Source organism: Tamandua tetradactyla, chromosome 9 (assembly GCF_023851605.1).
Source record: "Tamandua tetradactyla isolate mTamTet1 chromosome 9, mTamTet1.pri, whole genome shotgun sequence".
Lineage (NCBI taxonomy): Eukaryota > Metazoa > Chordata > Mammalia > Pilosa > Myrmecophagidae > Tamandua > Tamandua tetradactyla.
In genome coordinates, this window is record NC_135335.1 from 19,673,760 (window position 1) to 19,692,737 (window position 18,978).

Sequence of the window (18,978 nt, forward strand, 5' to 3'; positions counted from 1 at the left end):
GTTTTGATGAGTCTTTGCTTAGCACCCAGGCCATTTCTGTCTCAGTCTCCTAATGTCTCTGCTGGCACTCCAAGCATCTCCACATGTCTGTGTCTATGTCAGCTCTGAAGCAACTGTATTTTCTCCAACATACCTCCCCTTTTAAAGGACTCCAGTAAACTAATCAAGCTCCACCTTGAATGGGCAGGGTCACATCTCAATCTAATCAAAAGGTCTCACCCACAAATGGGTACGCCACATCTCTACAGAAATAATCTAACCAAAATATCACACCAATGATATGGGTCACTCTCCATGGAAACAATCTAATTAAAGGTTCCATCCTAAACAATGGGTTTGGACCCACAAGATTGGATCAGGATTGAAAGAACCTGGATTTTCTGGAGTATATAACAGTTTCAAACTAGTACAGCATTCGACATTTGGGGCTGGATAATTCTTGGCAGTGTGGGCTGTATGTGCCATATGTGCAATAAGATGTTTCACAGCATCGCTGACCTCTACCCAGTAGATGACAGTAGCAAACTCTACCCAATTGTGGCAAATTAAAAACATCTCTTGACATTGTCAAATGTCCCCTAGGAACCAAAATCACCTGCAGTTGAGAATCCCTGTCATATGGTTAGTGGTGCTGGCAAAGTCATTGGCAGGAAGCAAAAGCCAACCCAAATCTGGAGTATATGGAAATCAATTGTTGCCTCCTCCATCATGGAACGAATCCAGTTCAACCAAACTTCCTCTAGGTTACTGGCTGACCTATCCAATAGTCACAGAATTCCAGGAGCTCAGGGCCACTTGGTCACTACTGCCAGCAAACCCAATAGTCAGCAGTGACAATAGCAAGTCTGTCTCAATGAGCAAAGGTGATGGGTACATGCAGAGTCTCCGTCCTTCCACCACACTCTTTTTGGTTGTAAGCCATTTTGTAAGCATCATAGTATTGGGGAAAAGAGTCCAACTCATCTCACAAAGTGGATCATCCATCTAACTTACCCAAGAAGCTCCTCTGGACCAGGCCTTCTGGTGAGCATTCAAATAAGATGTAAATATACTCATGCTTCATCTCCATCTGAAAGGTCCAATCCGCATACACCTTCCACTGACCTCCTCACTAATTTTCCAGCCCTGCTTATTCCAAATCCCTGATTATGAGAGCCCAACTGCAAGCCAGAGATTATTTCTTTAAAAAAGAAAACTAATTACTTGCTGAAAACGGCCTGACATTGCTCCAAAATGTTAAGAAACCAATCTTCCTCTAATGCCTCGCTTGAAGTCTGCTAGGCTTTAAGAGCTTGCAGGTAGTTTCCAGCCCTGGAGATCCTTTGCCTGCTCTGGCACTGATAGAACCTGGTGGGTTTTCAGGCCACTCAATAAATGGGTCAAAATAGGTGTTTTATTTTATTCATAATGATTTATTAGGAACTACTTGGGATGAGTAGAGTGGTGTTTGTAAATAAGATAACTTTATCCAGCCCCTTAATGCTGACTGATTGGCACAAGGGATATTAGAAATGGTTTGAGGTTGGGTAATTTGAGTTTAAAATATGGATTTATCTTGGAACCACCAAAGTAAAGATTGATTCAGGCCTACAACAGGTAGTAGACTACTGGACAAAAGCAGTGGGGAATAACATATTCATAGTCTCAGAGTATTGTCTCAAAGAGTGCCTTTCAATTACAAAGAGAAAAATCTACCTTAATAGTGAAGAAATGTGGCAGACACCAACTTAACGAAATAATCAAATTAATATCACCAGTAATGGGACAAATTGATATTTTATGCCTCTTGAGTGAGAAAGAACACATTATCTGTATAGTACACTTGTCAAGCATGTTTAACCTAAATCCAATCATGGGGAACTGTCTGATAAGTTTAAATGACAGGACATTATTTATGCAAAGCAACTGGTCTGGGCTATTTAAAGCTTTCATTGTGCTGAAAGACCAACGGAAAAAAAGATTCCTCAAGAACTATTCTAGATTAAAGGAGACAAAATAAACATTATAATCAAATGTAATAAATAATCCTAATGAAATCCTAGTTTTTAAACAACTCAGGAAGTTTGAACATAGACTGCATGTCAGATATATAGCAATATTAAATTTCTTGAACATGATGATGAATAGTGGTTTCATAGGAAAAGGTCCTTGTTCTCTGCATCTATGAGCTGAAGTACTTAAGAGTGAAGCATCATAATGTCCCAACTTACTTTCAGATAGTTTGGACAAAAAAAAAAAAAAAAAATATATATATATATATATATATATAGTTGGAAAAAATATATATAGCGTGCATATCCATATATACAAACACACATATGTTATAATACAGATATTCATATTTTAGAGAGAGAGAAAGAAAAATAAGCAAAGCAAATATGGGAAAACGTTAATAATTGGTGAAACTAGGGAAAAGTTATATGAATTTTTATTGTATTATTCTTTCAACTTTTCTAAATAGGAAATGGGCAGGCAAGGGTAGAATCTGTGATAACCTGGGAATTGCATAGCAGGGTCCACTGCTCTCCTATAAACAAAATATTAAAACAATTAAGACAAGACTAAGAGTTCACATAGCTAGGGGATGGGGGGGCCCTCGAGCTCTGCAGCCCTCAGAGGGCCCTGACATCTCTCCTTTGCAGAGGAGTCTTCCAGTGCTGTTGTAAGAATGCACCTGCTTTGGAGCAAACCCTTCATTCCAGGGCTGGTCGCTGTGTCTGACGGCAGAGAGAGAGGACCTTTCAAACCCCAGACCAGCTGTGCGACTGTGCCTGCTACCCAGTCCGGGCTGTGCGGTTGGTGGCATTTGGTCTGAGAGTTACTCTCGTTCCACCCACGAGGCTGCGTGGGTGAAGCTGGCTAGTGCCTCCAACCATCACCTGTCCTTAACACCATGAACCGAAAATAATCCGACACTCACGTCATGTTTGGCAACAGCAGGACACCAAATGTGGAAACTGAGCCTCTAGAATTCAAAGAGGCGTATCATGACGTAATGTGGGGTGAAAGAAGAATGTTTTGGAATGGCATTTTAGAATGATCTCATATGTGGGAAGGATAGGAGGAAGGAAGAAAGGAAGGAAAAGAGGGGTAAGGAGAGAGAGAGGGAGACGAGGGGCAGGGAAAGAAAAAAAAAACCTCTCTATTTGTATATGTAAATATGTATTATGCATATGCACACACAAGAAAACCTGAAAGGATAGGCAGTAAAATAGTAACAGTAGTTATTCTTAGAGTGTGTTTGAAGGGAAGGGTAAAGTTTTTTTTTATTTATTTATTAATTTAAAAAATTAATAACAAACAAACAAAAACATTAACAACTAATTCTGTTCTACATATATATTCAGTAATTCTCAATATCATCACATAGTTGCATATTCATCATTTCTTAGAACATTTGCATCAACTCAGAAAAGGAAATAAAAAGACAACAGAAAAAGAAATAAAACAATAACAGAAAAAAAAAGATTATACATACCATACCCCTTACCTCTCACCCCCATTTATCACTAGCATTTCAAACTAAATTTATTTTAACATTTGTTCCCCCTATTATTTATTTTTATTCCATATGTTCTACTCGTCTGTTCACAAGGTAGATAAAAGGAGCATCAGACACAAGGTTTTCACAATCACACAGTCACATTGCGAAAGCTATACCGTTATACAATCATCTTCAAGAAACGTGGCTACTGGAACACAGCTCTACATTTTCAGGCAGTTCCCTCCAGCCTCTCCATTACATCTTGAAACAAGGTGATATCTACTTAATGCATAAGAATAACCCCCAGGATAACCTCTGGACCCTGTTTGGAATCTCTCAGCCATTGACACTTTGTCTCATTTCACTCTTCCCCCTTTTGGTCGAGAAGGTTTTCTCAATGACTTGATGCTAAGTCTTAGCTCATTCTAGAGTTTTTTTCAATAAGGGTAAAGATTTTTATTTTTCTTCCTACTATTTTCATATTGTATAAATTTTCTGAATTAGTCTATCAATTTTTATTTGTATTTTTAATGATGAAAAAATGAAGGCAAAGAATTACTTTGGGGGGAGGGTGCCTCTCCTTGAAGGAGACCAGGGTTGTTGCTGCCTCTTTGAAGTAAAGAAAGGCAAAATGTTGTCGAGTTCAGGCGTCAGCAGCTACAGTCAGTGGGCCAAACTCAGCCCACCACCTGCTTTTGTAAAAAAAAGTTGCATTCTGACAGCCATGTCCATTCAGTTACATACTGTCTGTGGTTGTTTTTGTGCTGCAAACAGCAGAGCTGAGTAGTTGTGATAGAGACCAGCTGGCCTCTGCAAAGCCAAAAGTATTTACTCGCTGGTCCTTTTACAGGAAAAAATGTACCAGTCGGTGGTCTGGATTCATATTTACCTCAGAAATGGAAGTTGTACAGTCTGCATTAGTCCACCGACCAGAACATTCAGGCTCTAAGGAGAAGGGGGAGAAGGTCAATTGCAAATTTATTTTGTCAACTTTAAAGGCTTAAATCAGCAAATGTCACCGTCTTGGTTTGCTAATGCTGACGAAATGCAATAAACCAGAAATGGACTGGCTTTTAACAACGGGAATTTATCAGCTGACAAATGTCCCAATTAAAGTATCAACAGTGAGGATACTTTCTCTGAAGACCGGTTACCGGCGAGACTGGGCTCCTCTGTCATATAGCACAGCACTTGGTGACATCTGCTGGTATTTCTCTCCCCAGTTTCATTGCTTCAGCTTCTGGTTTCTCCATCTGTGCATTTTTTTCTAGACCTCTCTGGATGTTTCTTTCTGTTTCATTTCTCTTCTTCTGTATGTGTTTTATCTTCTTATAAAGGACTTGAGTGAGGTGGGTCATATCTCAATTGAAAAAACCTAATACAAAGGTCTTACCTACAACAGGTCTATTTCACAGGAACAGATTAAAACAACCTGGCCTTCAACACAAGCAAACTCACCATCCTTCCCCTGTCTACATGGGACATGACTCCCAGGGGTGTGGACTTTCCTGGCAACGTGGGACAGAAATCCTAGAATGAGCTGAGACTCAACATCAAGGGATTGAGAAAAACCCTAGAATGAACTGAGACTCAGCATCAAGGGATTGAGAAAACCTTCTCGACCAAAAGGGAGAAGGGTGAAATGAGACAAAGTGTCAATGGCTGAGAGATTCCAAACAGAGGCAAGAGGTTATCCTGGAGGTTATTCTTATGCATCAAGTAGATATCACCTTGTTATTCAAGATGTAATGGAGAGGCTGGAGGGAACTGCCTGAAAATGTGGAGCTGTATTCCAGTAGCCATGTTTCTTGAAGACGATTGTATAATGATACAGCTGTCCCAATGTGACTGTATGATTGTGAAAACCTTGTGTCTGACACTCCTTTTATCTACCTTGTCAAGAAACGAGTAGAATATATGGAATAAAAATAAATGATAGGGGGAACAAATGTTAAAATAAATTTAGCTTGAAATACTAGTGATCAATGAAAGGGAGGGGTGAGGGGTATGGTATGTATAATTTTTTTTTCTGCTTTCGTTTTATTTTTCTGTTGTCTTTTTATTTCTTTTTCTGAATTGATACAAATGTTCTAAGAAATGATCTTGATGATGAATATGAAACTATGTGATGATATTGGGAATTACTGGTTATATTTGTAGAACAGAATGATCATATATTAAGAATGTTTGTGCTTCTTTTTTAGAAAAGAAATTTTTTCTAAACTTTTTTAGAAAATTTAAAAATTAATTTAAAAAATTTTTTTTAAAAACCTGGCCTTCTCTGGCTTATATAATAGCTTAAACTACCACAGTCACTTCATTGTAAATGCCTTCCTTATTCACCCAATGTCAATTAACTCTGTCACAATTTGGTGGCAAATTTTTCATATCAATGTGGGGAAAGATAAAGATGCTGCCAATGGCCACCAGGTACAGGCTCCAAAGCTAAAGAAATAGAACTATCACTCCATTAACTGGATTATTTTAAAGACGTGAGCTGCAATATTTAATAACTGTATATGTGTGCTTCTTCTATTTTCAGTTGAATTCAAAACCAATATGGAAAAAAAATGTCCACCTGGGGGGAAAGATGGCAATGAAATAGTGTCAGGGTAAGGAAGCTAGAGGCTTTACTATGTTTTATTTGTCTAATGCAAGTTCTTCCATCTTCACCTGAAGAGCAAACTGGAAGGACATGAGGAATTCACCTAAGGACACTCATTTTTGGAGGTTCAGAGTAGTCAATGGCTCAGAGGAGGAAGGAAGAGGCAGAGGGTTCCATCTGGAAATCCTACCCTTTGTCTAATTTGAATCATAAACCTACCAGGTGGGACCAAACAAATCTCTAAGTACACTCCCCTCAACAGATATAGTTCACAAAGGAAGGCCAACTAGAAAATGATGTTCTAAGAAGAATCTGGGTACATGGGACCCCGGGAGCTGGAGAGGAAGAGAGTGCCACTTTATTTCTCTACTTCACCCATCCTTCTGTGAAAGAATGGAATAATCAGATGCCTGGAGGGTGGCTCACCAATCACTTACTAAAATTCACCACATCCCATCTCTTCCGAAGAGAAGTGGATCCTCTAAGGTGGGTCCTTCCTTTTCCAGGTAGGGAGATAGAAATGAGAGACCTGAGACCTTGAAAGAGATCTGAACATTTTGCTTAAGAAAGCAGAAATAAGAGAAAAAGGAAATGAGAAACATTTTCTCTTTGGAAGGAAAATGGATATGTCTAATGGGAATTTTTATTAGGTTTTTCCATAAACCAAAACTATCTCACCAGGACACAGGACTTTCCAGTGTCCCCAAGAAATTTCTAACAGAATTGTCATTATCCATTAATCCTTTGATGCATTGGGTTTGCTTTTTGGGAAATAACAAAGTGCTGATTCCTGCTTCAAGGTGGGTGTAGGGTCAAGAACAGAGACTTCTCATGGGGCCCAGTCACATCTGAGTTACAATAATAGCCTTTTGTATTCTGCAGCCCTGGAGTTCTTATCTCTGCCTAGACTAAATGCAGAAAAATGTGCAACCTTGAAAGACAGAGACCCATTCACTCTCATAGGTGAAACCGAAAAACTTTGTACTGTTTTAGAAACAAATTAACTCCCGGCACATACCAAAGGAAGACAACAATCCATTCCAAAGTAAATTAATCCTTTGTACAAAAAATCCAAGTTGAATACCAAACCTAGTGTGGACCCACACACCCATTTAAAATTTCTCCAAACTTTGGACAATATGTCCCATTCTCTCAGATGAACAATCCAATTGTTTGTGTACAACCACCTGCATTTATAATCCCAGAATCTTTTTTTTCATTAACCATTTCACTGTAGTTCATTCCCCAGACAGATGCGTTCTTCCTAATTAGCTTTACCTTCCACCAGAAAATGGAAAGTTACACATTCAAACTTAGAGTTTACAACCTTAAAAAAATCCAATTCAGTGGTTTCTGTTTTTATCATCTTTGCTTTTTCCAGCAGCATCAGCATCCCTCATCTCCTACTTTTACCCCAAGAGCAATGCAGTATTTTCACCGTCTCAATTACTGATTTAAATTCTTGGAAAATTCACAAAATATATGTATAGATTTACCATTTTCCTCAGAGCCTGGATTTCCTAATTTTTGTTTCCTACTCGGGTTTAGCAGCCTCCATTTCAGAGATTAATCTGGTTTACAGACTGGGCTTTGCCAATATTTGCTCCAAGTTTGCAGCACTCATCTCCTTCTCCCTCAACTAAGTCAGGGGGTGTGCTGGTTTGAAATGATGTAGGTCTCCTAGAAAAGCCGTTCTTTAATCTAAATCCCTTTTCATAAAGGCATAATTGACAGGACTTGGTGGTGGATTACAGATGGAGCAAAAATTTGATGGAGGAGATGAATGCTTTTTATAGAGGAAGATGATGAGTTCTGTCACAAGGCTGACCTGGCTATAGCCATTGCTAAGTGCCCAATCTACCAGCCACAGAGATCCGCACTCAGTGCCCAATATAGCAGCATTTCCTAAGGTGATCAGCCTGCTACCTAGTGTCAGATTGATTACATTGGACCTCTTCCATCATGGGAGGCACTGTGATTTGTTCTAACTGGAATAGACACATACTCTGGATATGGGTTTGCATTCCCTGCATGAAATGCTTCTGCAAAATCTACCATATGCGGACTTATGGGATGCCTTTACCATCATGGTATTCCACACAGCATTGCTTCTGATCAAAGAATCTACTTCACAGCAAATGAAATGCAGTAATGGGCACATGCTCATGGAATTCTTTGGTCTTACCACGTTCTCCATCATCCAGAGGCAGCTGGGTTAATAGAACAGTGGAATGGCTTTTTGAAGACCCAATTACGGTGCCAACTAGGTGGCAATACCTTGTACAGCTGGGGAAATATTCTCCAGGAGTTTGTGTGTGCTCTGAATCAGCATCAACTCTATGGTGTTGTGCTATTTCTCCCAAAGCCAGGATTCATGGGTCCAGAAATCAAGGAGTAGAAATGGGAGTGGCACCACTCACTATCATTCCTAGTGATCTACTAGGAATATGTTTGCTTCCTGTCCCTAAAACCTTAAGCTCTGCTTGTCTACAGGTCTTAGTTCCAAAAAGAGAAGTGCTCCTACCAGGAAACAAAACAATGATTCCATTGAACTGGAAGTTAAGACTTTGACCTGGACACTTTGGGTTTCTCATGACACTGAATCATAAGGCACAAAAGGGGACTGCTGTTCTGTCTGGGGTGATTAATCTTGACGATCAAGGGGAAACAGGACTGCAACTATACAATGCAGGTAAAGAAGAGTATTCCTTTACAGAAATACAGGAGATCCCCTAGGGTATCTCTTAGCAAAAGATAACCTAATCAATTGAAGGCCTTTAAGAGAGAAAAGTGACTCTTTCACGTCTTCTTCATCCAGCAAGCCTCTCCTGTGTTCTTACAGACTCTTCAGGGGATCTTCCAGCTTCACAGCCTGCCTTACGGATTTTGGACTCTTCCATTCCCACATTGCATGAGACACCTTTATAAATCTCATATTTACAGGTATCTGCTGTTGGTTCTGTTTCTCTGGAGAACTCTGACTAACACATATGGAAATGCACATGGCAGCATCCCCTGGTCTCTCCCTTCTCGTCCAGGCTCCACTGACCTTCAGCTTCTCGTTTCCCATGCTTTCTCTCTCTAAGTTTCATTCCACGTACAAAGGACTCCATTAATAGGATTATGACCCATCCTGATTATGACCCAACCTTAACTAAAGTAACCTCATCAAAATTCCTGATTACAATGGGTTCACACCCACAGGAATGGATTAAACTTAAGTACATATTTTTCTGGAGTACACACAGCTCCAAACCACCATGCCATACAATAGATTGGCTTAAACAAATTTCATCATAGTAAAACTGATGGAACCAAAAAATAAGGAGAAAAACCTTAAACTTAACCTGAAAAAATATGACCCAGGAAAAAAAAAAAAACAATATTATTTTACGATTGATTTTCCAACAATGGTAATGAAAACCAGAAGACAATGGAAGGACATTTTTAACTATTAAAGGAAAGCTGCCAATGCAGGATTTTTATCTACTAAAAAAAAAATTTTTAAAGTTACCCTGAATCTATCATGCTATGAGGAAGGCCAAACTGCATGGAGAGGTCAAAAGAAAAAAGAAAGATATCATCCCCACCTCTCTAGCCATCCCATTTGAGGTCCCAGATGTGTGTGAGTGAAGAAGCTACCTTAGAAGTCCCAGCCCCAGCAGACACCATGTGAGGAATAACCCAATTTAACCCAGCCCAGATCATAGAATCCTGAAAAACAATAAAGTGTTTTTGTTTTAGCCACTAAATTTGATGGGGGTTCAGTATGCAGTCACATAACTAAAATAATATCTGAAAGGAAAGCTTAATTATAAGAATGTGATTGTATCAGTTAGTGACTGCTGTGTAACAAACCACCCAAAAAATGAACAATCTTAAAAAGCAATAACTTATTATTGCTCACATTTCAGTTGGCATCTGCTGATAAAGGCTGAGCTTGTCAGGGGCTTCTCAGTTGGAATGCTCAGTTGGGATGGCTTGGTTCTACTCCCCATGTCTCTCACCCTCCTCTTAGGAGCCTCAGATTAGCCCAGGCATATTGTTGTAGCAAAGGCAAAAGCACTAGAGTGTGAACATTGTGTATAGGACACTCAGTCCCCTACCTGCATCAGAATATTAACATCTCAAGGTCACATGGCCAATCCCAAATCAAGGGAATAAGTACACTCAGCAATTTTGTGAGAGGACCTGAGAAGTAAATGGTAAAAGGACATGGTTACAAAGACAGGAGAAAAATTGGGGCCTATAATTAATCCACCATAAAGTCATTGTTTTTTATACTTGAAAGTGGTTATTCATGCCTAAGAAGTCATCAGGGGGTGAGAAGAAAACTCTACTGAGTAGGTTGAAGATGGTGATTAGAAGAAAAATGAAACTCATGTTTCTCAGTGTGTTCAGGTTGTTCAGTAACCTGAATGCATACTCTTGTGCAGTAGAACATGGTAATGAATGGAATATTTGAGGAGGATGAGTGTGATATCTGATGGTAGATAGGATAGTCAAGATCCATAGGACACATCAAACTCCTAACCCTGCAGAGAGGACTTGTGGGTCTCTCCAGAGTGCATCCATTGCCTTCTCCAACCTCTCCACAAACCCCTCTACCCAGGGTTCCATCCCAGCTTCGAGAGTGGAGACACTGGATTGCCTCCCCACAAATAATCTGCCTGGCAAAGCCCTTCACTTTGAATAATTATATTCCAGTGGGACAACTCAAGGTCACAAACTGCAGAGGAGAGGAGCCAATCCCTTACATCCTCACTTTGGAGCAACATTCTCGCCAGCATCTGTTCGAGTCTTCACGCCCTGCCTCGGAGAGCTCAAAGACATAGAAAGTAGACTTCTCAGATTCAGAGCAGAAATGCAGTAGAGTATAAAAAGGTGAGGTTCTCTGCATAAGGGCACACTGATACCTGGCCAGCCATGGCAAAACTGTCACACAAATATATTACGGAGAGCCCAGGATTCATTTCTGATCCCTCTCTCACCTCCATGCAGCCTCCTTTGGGTACTCCATGTGCCAGGCTGCCTTATCTCCATCCTCTCACATGAAACCACTGATGGTACACAACCAGACACCTCTCATGACATGAAGCTAAAGGACGCTGGCCATGCAGGAAATTCCCTTGACCTTCCCTAGAAGTCATGGAACATGAAAGTTTATGGACCAAAAAAAAAATTATGGACCAAATTAAGATGCTCAAATCACATGGTTTATTAAATGATTTATTTTAACACAGGGAGAAGGAAGGAGAAACAGACAAATTTAGTAGAGGGTGCAAGTAGGGTAGAACTGTACTTCCTGAATCCTGTTCCTGTGTAGCAGGTTGTTACACAATTTGTGTGTATGTGTCTTTCTTTCTCTCTCTCTCTCTCTCGCTCGCTCGCTCGCTCTTTTGCTCTCTGTTTTAGTTTCCTTGGCAGCTCAAGCAAATACCCTGCAATGGGTCAGCTTAAAACAATGGGAATTCACTAGCTCACGGTTTTGAAGCTAATAGAAAGTCCAAATCAAGGCATTATCAAGATGATGCTTTCTTTCTGTTGTTCTGGGACTGGCTGCCGGTGATCTTTGGTCCTTAGCTTATGATATGGCAATGCACATGGTGGCCTGTCCTGCCCTCTCCCTTTTCTTCCAGATTCTGCTGATGTTCAGCCTGTGGCTGCTCCCTCTGACCCTCTCCCTCTGTATGAATTTCATTCTCTTATAAATGACTCAGTAATAGGATTATAACCCATCCTGACTGAGATGGACCACACCTTAACTGAAGTAACCTCATCAAAAAGTCCCACTTACAACAGGTTCACACCCATTGGAATGGATTAGGTTTAAGAACATGTTTTTCTGGGGTAGGTACAGCTCCAAACCACCACACATTTTCACTCTCTTTATCTGTCACGTCAAATTCCCTATTGATTTATGGTCACAGGAATCAGAATTGGGAATGAACAAAGGGGTTCAGTGGAGAGAAGTTACCTGGAGCCAACAGGTGATATATTAAAGGGATGCAGAAGAAAGCATGCCTGACCAATAGCTTAGCTCCCAGTGATTTGCTAATCAGCCAAGCTTTTTATCTGCATGCTTTGGGCAGGGAACAAGTGAATCCAAAAATGTACATCACCCAAGGGTGCCAACTTAAGATCTCATGAATGTTGAATTCTTTATGACTATTTGTGCATCATGTGTTTATGAATACATGGTGCTTTCCTGTCCTTTCATGCATCCTATACATGTTCGTCATACATACCCTCTGCTTCCTTTCCCACGAAAGGAAGAATAGTAGAATTATTCTTTATGTAGAGGACAAGCATTACGGATCCCTCTGTCAGAAGGATTTTCAACTGTTCCTCAAGATAGAGTATAGAGCTGCCACATCTCAGGACCATTCAGGCATGACTCAGATGCATGAGGCCAAATAGAAAGAGGTAGAAACTGAAGCCACCATAATTCACAGGGGAAAAAAGATGGGAAATCCCAGGTGGCAGGAGACAGATTCACGAGCAGCATCTGAGAGAAAAAAGCATCTAAAGACTGAGAAAATAACAGGTCTAAATTGAGACAAGTAGACATCATCAGTGGAGTATTCCAGGAGATAACATCCACAAAGAATGCAGTGTGACTGAGATCCCCTGGAGTTATGAGATACAGAACTGGGCCAGAGGTAGATGGAAAAATGAAGAGGAGTCCAGGCAGAGAGAACATGGGAAGAAAACTGACATTAAGGAAACAGGCCACAGCCATCCATGTGGAATTTGGCTGCAGGGTCCAAGTTCTGTAACCAAGAGTCCTGTAGATAAGTCACCAAATTAAGGACAAAGGCCTGGAGGTAAAAAAGATATGAATCTTGTTATCAGAAACTTCTGCTAAAGGACAGCACAGGAATATCATCAAGGATGGTGAAGTTGTAGTAGAGGATGGTGTTAAACCTGTGTATGCCCCTTCTGAAAATTTTTGGATTAATCCTCCAGACTAGACAAGTTATATCAAATGACTCAAAAATGACTGAACTCCAGAGCCTTGGCGCTGCAGGAAGAAGCAAAGATCAAAGGCCAAAAGAACTTGGATTCAGAACAGATCATGTCAATTACTAGATATGAGCTTGGATTAATCGCATCACATCCCTGAACCTCAATTTCCCCCCATTGTTACATGGAGATATTAATGTTTGCTGAGCAGACTTCAAAGGGTTTGTCTGAAGATAAAATGAGGTAACATATACACAATCTATTGTTAAACTATATAAATGTTGATTGCAATGATTATTATTACCAGTAATTTGCTGTTTGGTCAAAAGAAAATTAGTGAGCCTTATTGAACCTCAGATTTCTCTGAAAAGAAAAAATCACTAGCAATGTCTTCACTGTTAATGAGAAAAAAAAATTAATTGCCTAAAACCCAAGAAGATGACATTGTATTAGTATTCTGTGCAATTTTCTCTCTCTCTGGAGTCTCACTATCATTAAACTAAAGTTAGAGGCTCCCAGGGGAGGGACTTGGTAAATGAAGAGGGTCAGCCTTTACCAGGAGCCCCAGAGGCTCCCCGACCTCATGCACTCAGCAGGATGTGCATCTCAAGGCATCACTCCCTGTGTGTCCTGGACCACCAGTCATTGGCTTCTTGGTGCGCCCCTGAGACAATCCAGAATGAGCCAATTCTCACCGGCCCAGCTGGGAAGACCAGATAAGGGCTCAAGTCAGAAGTCTTCCTAGGAAGTAGAGGTTCAAACGTGTGCCAGGATCATCTGGAGCTGGTCCAATGCAGCTGACACCACAGGGAAGGAGTCCCTGCCAAGAGTCTCCGGGAACTATACTCAGTGCAAGATAGTCCCTGCTTCTCCACAGGTCAGTACATTCACAGATGACCCCTATCTCAATGAAGTCTCCTTGGCTCCCCTTCCTTCCCCAGACTCTCCAACCACCATTTAAAAATAACAGCAATTAGCAATTACTGTATACTTACTCTGTGCCAAACATACTAACAAGGGCCTTAAATGCATCATCTCCATTCATCTCTGCAGCAACTCTGAAAGGAGGTATTATTATTCTCCCTTTGCAGAAGAAAAGAAAGAGGGTACATAACCTGCCAAGCATCACAACGCTAGTAAGAGCTGGAGCTAGGATTCAAATCCATGCCTGGCCAATACCAAAGCCCTCGCTCTTAACTGCTAGACAGTGATGCCTCCCAGAAACAAGTCATCACTCCCAGAAGCTGGCGGTGGATGAAAACAAGCCTTCAAAAAGGGAAAGAAAAGGACTTGGTGGTGCATGTGCTGTGGTTGAGGGGATGTAGGACGAGGGGTACAGAGCCCCTCTGTTCCCCCAGCCATTCCAGGCCATTTTGATGTCCACCATTCCTCCTTGTTGCTGGGTTTTTGGTGCTGAATACTCAGAGTCTACGCTTCTTCCCAGGCTCTGGGCCTCCGGACCAATAAATTGCTGCTAAGATCCCGTCAGTTAAGCTGTCTTGCGCATGGTTATAAGGTTTAATACTTTTCTCCCTTTCAAGTATTTAAAATATTTTTAAGCTAATTAGATCAACTTTATCATTATCTCTGGACACACATATAAGCTAGAAAATCCTACAGAAAGGACAGTGAGTGTCCTCCTAGCAAGGGGGAACTAGAGCAGTCTGAGAAGAGGAGACCCTCCCATGCCATGATCCTCTCTGATATCTTTGTGGCCAGGCGAGAAGGAGGGATTCTAGTACTCAGGAGCTTTCCCATTTGACAGCTCTACTGCCTTCATACTCTCTCCTAATCAACTCCTCCAAGTCATTTTCAGATGTCCAGATTCAATGTGGGGTCACTTTCAGAATCAGCCCCATACAGAGACCCCTGCTGTAGGGCTCCAGCACTTCCATTTACTGTTAAGGAGTTTTGTGGCCAGGGACCATGAGCCTTCCAGTCTGCTCCTCTCCACAGGTATCCAACTGGCCGGGTGAGATAAAACCACTCTTGCTGCTGGTCAGCTCCTCTCAAACTGTTTTTTGAATGGGAATCCACTGCAGACCTTGTTAAATTGCAGACTTGACTCAGTAGATCTGGGTGGAGTCATACTCTGCATTTCTAGTACCCACCCAGTATTGCAGGTGCTGCTGGCGTGCAGGTCATACTTCAGTAAGGAGTTGCTAAAGATCAGTTACCACAGCTGGTGAACATCTGTCACATCTGGCTGGGAAGGAGAAGTAAAGAAGCAAGAGAAAGTCAAGGAGGACCCTTCTGCCAACTGCCTCTTTTTCTTCTCCCAAGAGGAAGAAGAACTGGCAGAGGCTGCATGCTAATCTTTTTATATTGAGGCTCTCCTCAGTTCCAGACTTCAAATTGCAGCAATCCAAAGTGCCTTAAAATAGGTGTTGTTTTGTTGGTAGCAATCTACTAATAGTAGGAGCAACTAAATGTCTCTTATAGGGGACTATTCTAATGGGACATTGAGAAAATGGAAAATCATGCAACCTTTTTAAAAAATGTTGGCAGCACTTGATTATTGACATAGAAGGATCTCCAAGATATGTTGTTAATAAAGTAAGTCAAGATACAGAACAACTTGTACGGTTTGTTAATGTTTGTATCTTTTAAAAGGAAGAGGAGAACATATGTACACATAGTTTTCATGTAAGCAAAGACTAGTTGGAGAGATACACAGGAAACTGGTAACTTCTGAGAAAAAGAGCTGGGAGGCTAAGGAATCAGGATGGGAGGGAGGCTATCTTACTTTTCACTGTATATCCTTCTTATTTTTTTTTTTTTTTTTTTTTTTTTTTTGGCATAGGCAGGCACCAGGAATTCAACCCGGGTCTCCGGCATGGCAGGTAAGAACTTTGCCACTGTGCCACCACTGCCTGCCTTATCCTTCTGAATTTTGATCCATACAAATGTATTTTCCATTTTAAAAAAACTGAAAGATAATCCCCTAATTCCTCTTTCTGAGCCTCCAGCCACGCAGAAACTAAATGAAATTGATCCATTGAACAAATATTTTTAAGTGCCTTCTTGGTGAGAACCCAGCAGAATTAATTCTGGGACTGGGGATCAAAGTAACAGTTCTTTTGTGTCATTGCTGTGAAAATCCCAAAGGGTGTATGTTCAGAGTCAAGAAGTTCTGGGTGTCCTGATTTCCCTTAAGAGATCCAAGAGACCTGCCATGGAGGGAAGAAACTGTTGACTGGAGTTCTTTGCAGGTAGCAGAAATTATGCACATCAGGGTTGGAGTAACCAGAACCTGTAACCAGGGGCTTGGGTGGGAGGATGATTACTTCCCCTAAAAAGTCTTCATGGTCTTTGCATGGTCCTAATGTTAGAACAAAAATCATAAACAAAATTAACATCCTTTGCTTATTGCACATGAGAAGATAATAAGTTCTATGAGAAAAAGTTAAGCAGAGAAGGAATGCTGGGGTAAGAGAAGGTTTAGTGTGAATTAGATGGATTAAGAGGGCTTCAGTGACAGGAGACATTGAACCAAGACTTAAAAGAGATAAGGGAAGGATCCGTGTAGCTAAATGCAGCAAGAGTGTTCCAAAGAAACGGAACCTTAGTGCAAAGATCCTGAATCATGGCTTGCATGTCCAATGAAGAGCAAGGAGGAAAGTGTAACTAAAGCAAAGTAAGCAAGGATGAGAGTAGTAGAAAGGAGGATGGAGAGGGGAAAGAATGTAATAAGGTAAGAGAATAAGACTTTGAGGGCCATTGTGAAGATTTTGGTTTTTCCTTTGGCATTAAAAGAATCACTCTGTTCTGCTGATAATAAGGAAGCAAGATACAACTTAAGAGCAATTGCATAATTGAAGTAAGATATGATGACGTCTTGGAAAGGGTTGGAAGTTAGTTTACATTTTGTAGGTAGAACCAATATGATTTGTTGACAAATTAGATAAGGGGTGAGAGAAAAATTTTCCAAATTGGCTAGAATTTTTTTGGGGGGTGTGGGGGGTGTTGCCTAAAGAACTAAAGGGTTAGTATTGCACTACCTTAGTAAGGAAGACTTTCTTATCTAAACGGTAAATCATATTCATTTATTGACACCAGGCTCCATCATAGACACTATGGTACAAATTATTATGATAATAAGTAACACTCCTCCTGTTAGGAGTAGGGAAATCCAATAGGAAAGATAGATGGGCATTTTTTTAAATGTTAAAATATAATGTCATTAATCCCACTAAAACATTACCTATGAAATTAAAGGTGGACCAAAGAAGAGGAAAGACGAAGACAACAGAGTCTAAGTTGGGTTCAGAGAGACCAAAGGACATTCCAGGAAGCAATATAGAATATGGAAAAGTATAAACATTTGCAATGACATGGTGCTTTTGTAGAACTGTAAATTGTTCAGAATCACTAGAGAACAAACTGAGAGCAGGATAGCTTGAAGGCGTATCATAGAGGACATTTGGTAGGCTAAAGAATGTAGACATTATCATAAGGAAGAAAGGGAACTCTTAGAGTGTTTTGTTTTGTTTCTTAAGCATGAGCATGACATGATGACATTGATGTGGGATTTGGGGTGTAGTCCGCCACTCAGAGAGAGACATGGCACTTCACTTGTAGAGCGCACTAAAGGCTGCTCTTTGACTAGAGGGCTAACATTCCTGTTTCTCCTCTCTCCGTTGTCATTCGGGAAACACCCCAGCACGATGGCATTGGGGCAGAACTCCACCACGGTGATGAGGTTCATCCTGCTGGGCCTCACAGACCAGGCAGACCAAAAGCAGCTCCTCTTCGCCATCTTCCTGCTGATCTACTCTGTGACTCTGGTGGGAAACCTAGGCATGATAGAGCTGATCCGCGCCAGCTCCACGCTCCACACCCCCATGTACTACCTCCTGAGTGCACTCTCCTTCCTCGACATCTGCAATTCCTCCGTGTTCACCCCCCGGCTACTGATCAGCTTCCTCTCCACTGACCAGTCCATCTCCTTTGCAGGCTGCGTGGTCCAGATGGCCCTCGTGAGTCTCCACGGCACAGGGGAGTGTCTACTCCTAGCCATCATGGCCTATGACCGATACGTGGCCATCTGCCACCCTCTCCTCTACCACACCATCATGTCCAAGCGCTTGTGTGTGCAACTGGTGGGCCTCACCTACGCTGGGGGCGTGTTCATTTCAGCCGTACAGACAGGGAATGTCTTCAGTTTGCCCTTCTGTGGCCCCAACATCATTGATCACTATTTCTGTGACATTCTCCCTATGCTCCAACTGGCCTGCTCAGATCTCACTATAGCCCATGTCATCCTGCTCTTCTTTTCTGCTTTGGTCACTGTCCCCACAGTCTCAGTCATCCTGGTCTCTTATGCCTACATCCTGGTCACAATCTGCAGGATGAGGTCCCTAGAGGCTCAGCGCAAGGCTTTCTCCACCTGTGCCTCCCACCTCACTGCCCTCTTCCTCTTCTATGGATCTGTGTTCCTTGTGTATATCCAACCCAACCCTGACAATGCCTCTTCCTATAACAAGATCCTCTCTGTGTTCTACACCATCGTGATCCCCATGCTGAACCCCCTGGTCTACAGCCTAAGGAATAAAGATGTCAAGTCTGCTGTGCAAGCTAGGGTTCTCAACCTAAGCAGGAAAGGGATTTGTTTGAAAGAAATCTGACAGCTTATAAAATAGAAGAGAAGCCTAAAGAACTCAGCTGGGACAGGAATCAAGAGAGGCAAGGCATAGCTAAGACCCTGCCACTAGAACTGTCTGAGCAGGCTGCCACCACTGGAGTATGCCATTTTTGGAATCTTTCATTGCTACAGCTAGCACCACTGCCTCTGAACATTCACCTCTGCTCTGCTGTTAGGACAAAGCTTCCCCCACACTCACCACCATGCCACAATCTATTGCTTCCAAGCACATATTATCTATAACTGACCAATCCTACACCTTTTCATCACTATCTGAAG

At 41.4% G+C, this 18,978-nt stretch overlaps 1 protein-coding gene across 1 annotated transcript; it reads left to right on the forward strand.

Annotated features, from left to right (window-relative positions):
* Positions 1 to 17,722: 17,722 nt before the first annotated feature.
* Positions 17,723 to 18,682, forward strand: LOC143645583 (olfactory receptor 5P55-like). The gene is made up of 2 exons (XM_077114867.1): positions 17,723 to 18,290; positions 18,363 to 18,682. Exons 1-2 carry the CDS (start codon positions 17,723 to 17,725, stop codon positions 18,680 to 18,682), a joined length of 888 nt encoding a protein of 295 aa, XP_076970982.1.
* Positions 18,683 to 18,978: the final 296 nt, after the last annotated feature.

Coding starts and splice junctions, on each gene's coding strand:
- LOC143645583 (XM_077114867.1), top strand. CDS start 17,723: ATGGCATTGGGGCAGAACTCCACCACGGTGATGAGGTTCATCCTGCTG. Junction 18,291..18,362: donor CCCTATGCTCCAACTGGCCT/GCTCAGATCTCA, acceptor CCACAGTCTCAG/TCATCCTGGTCTCTTATGCC.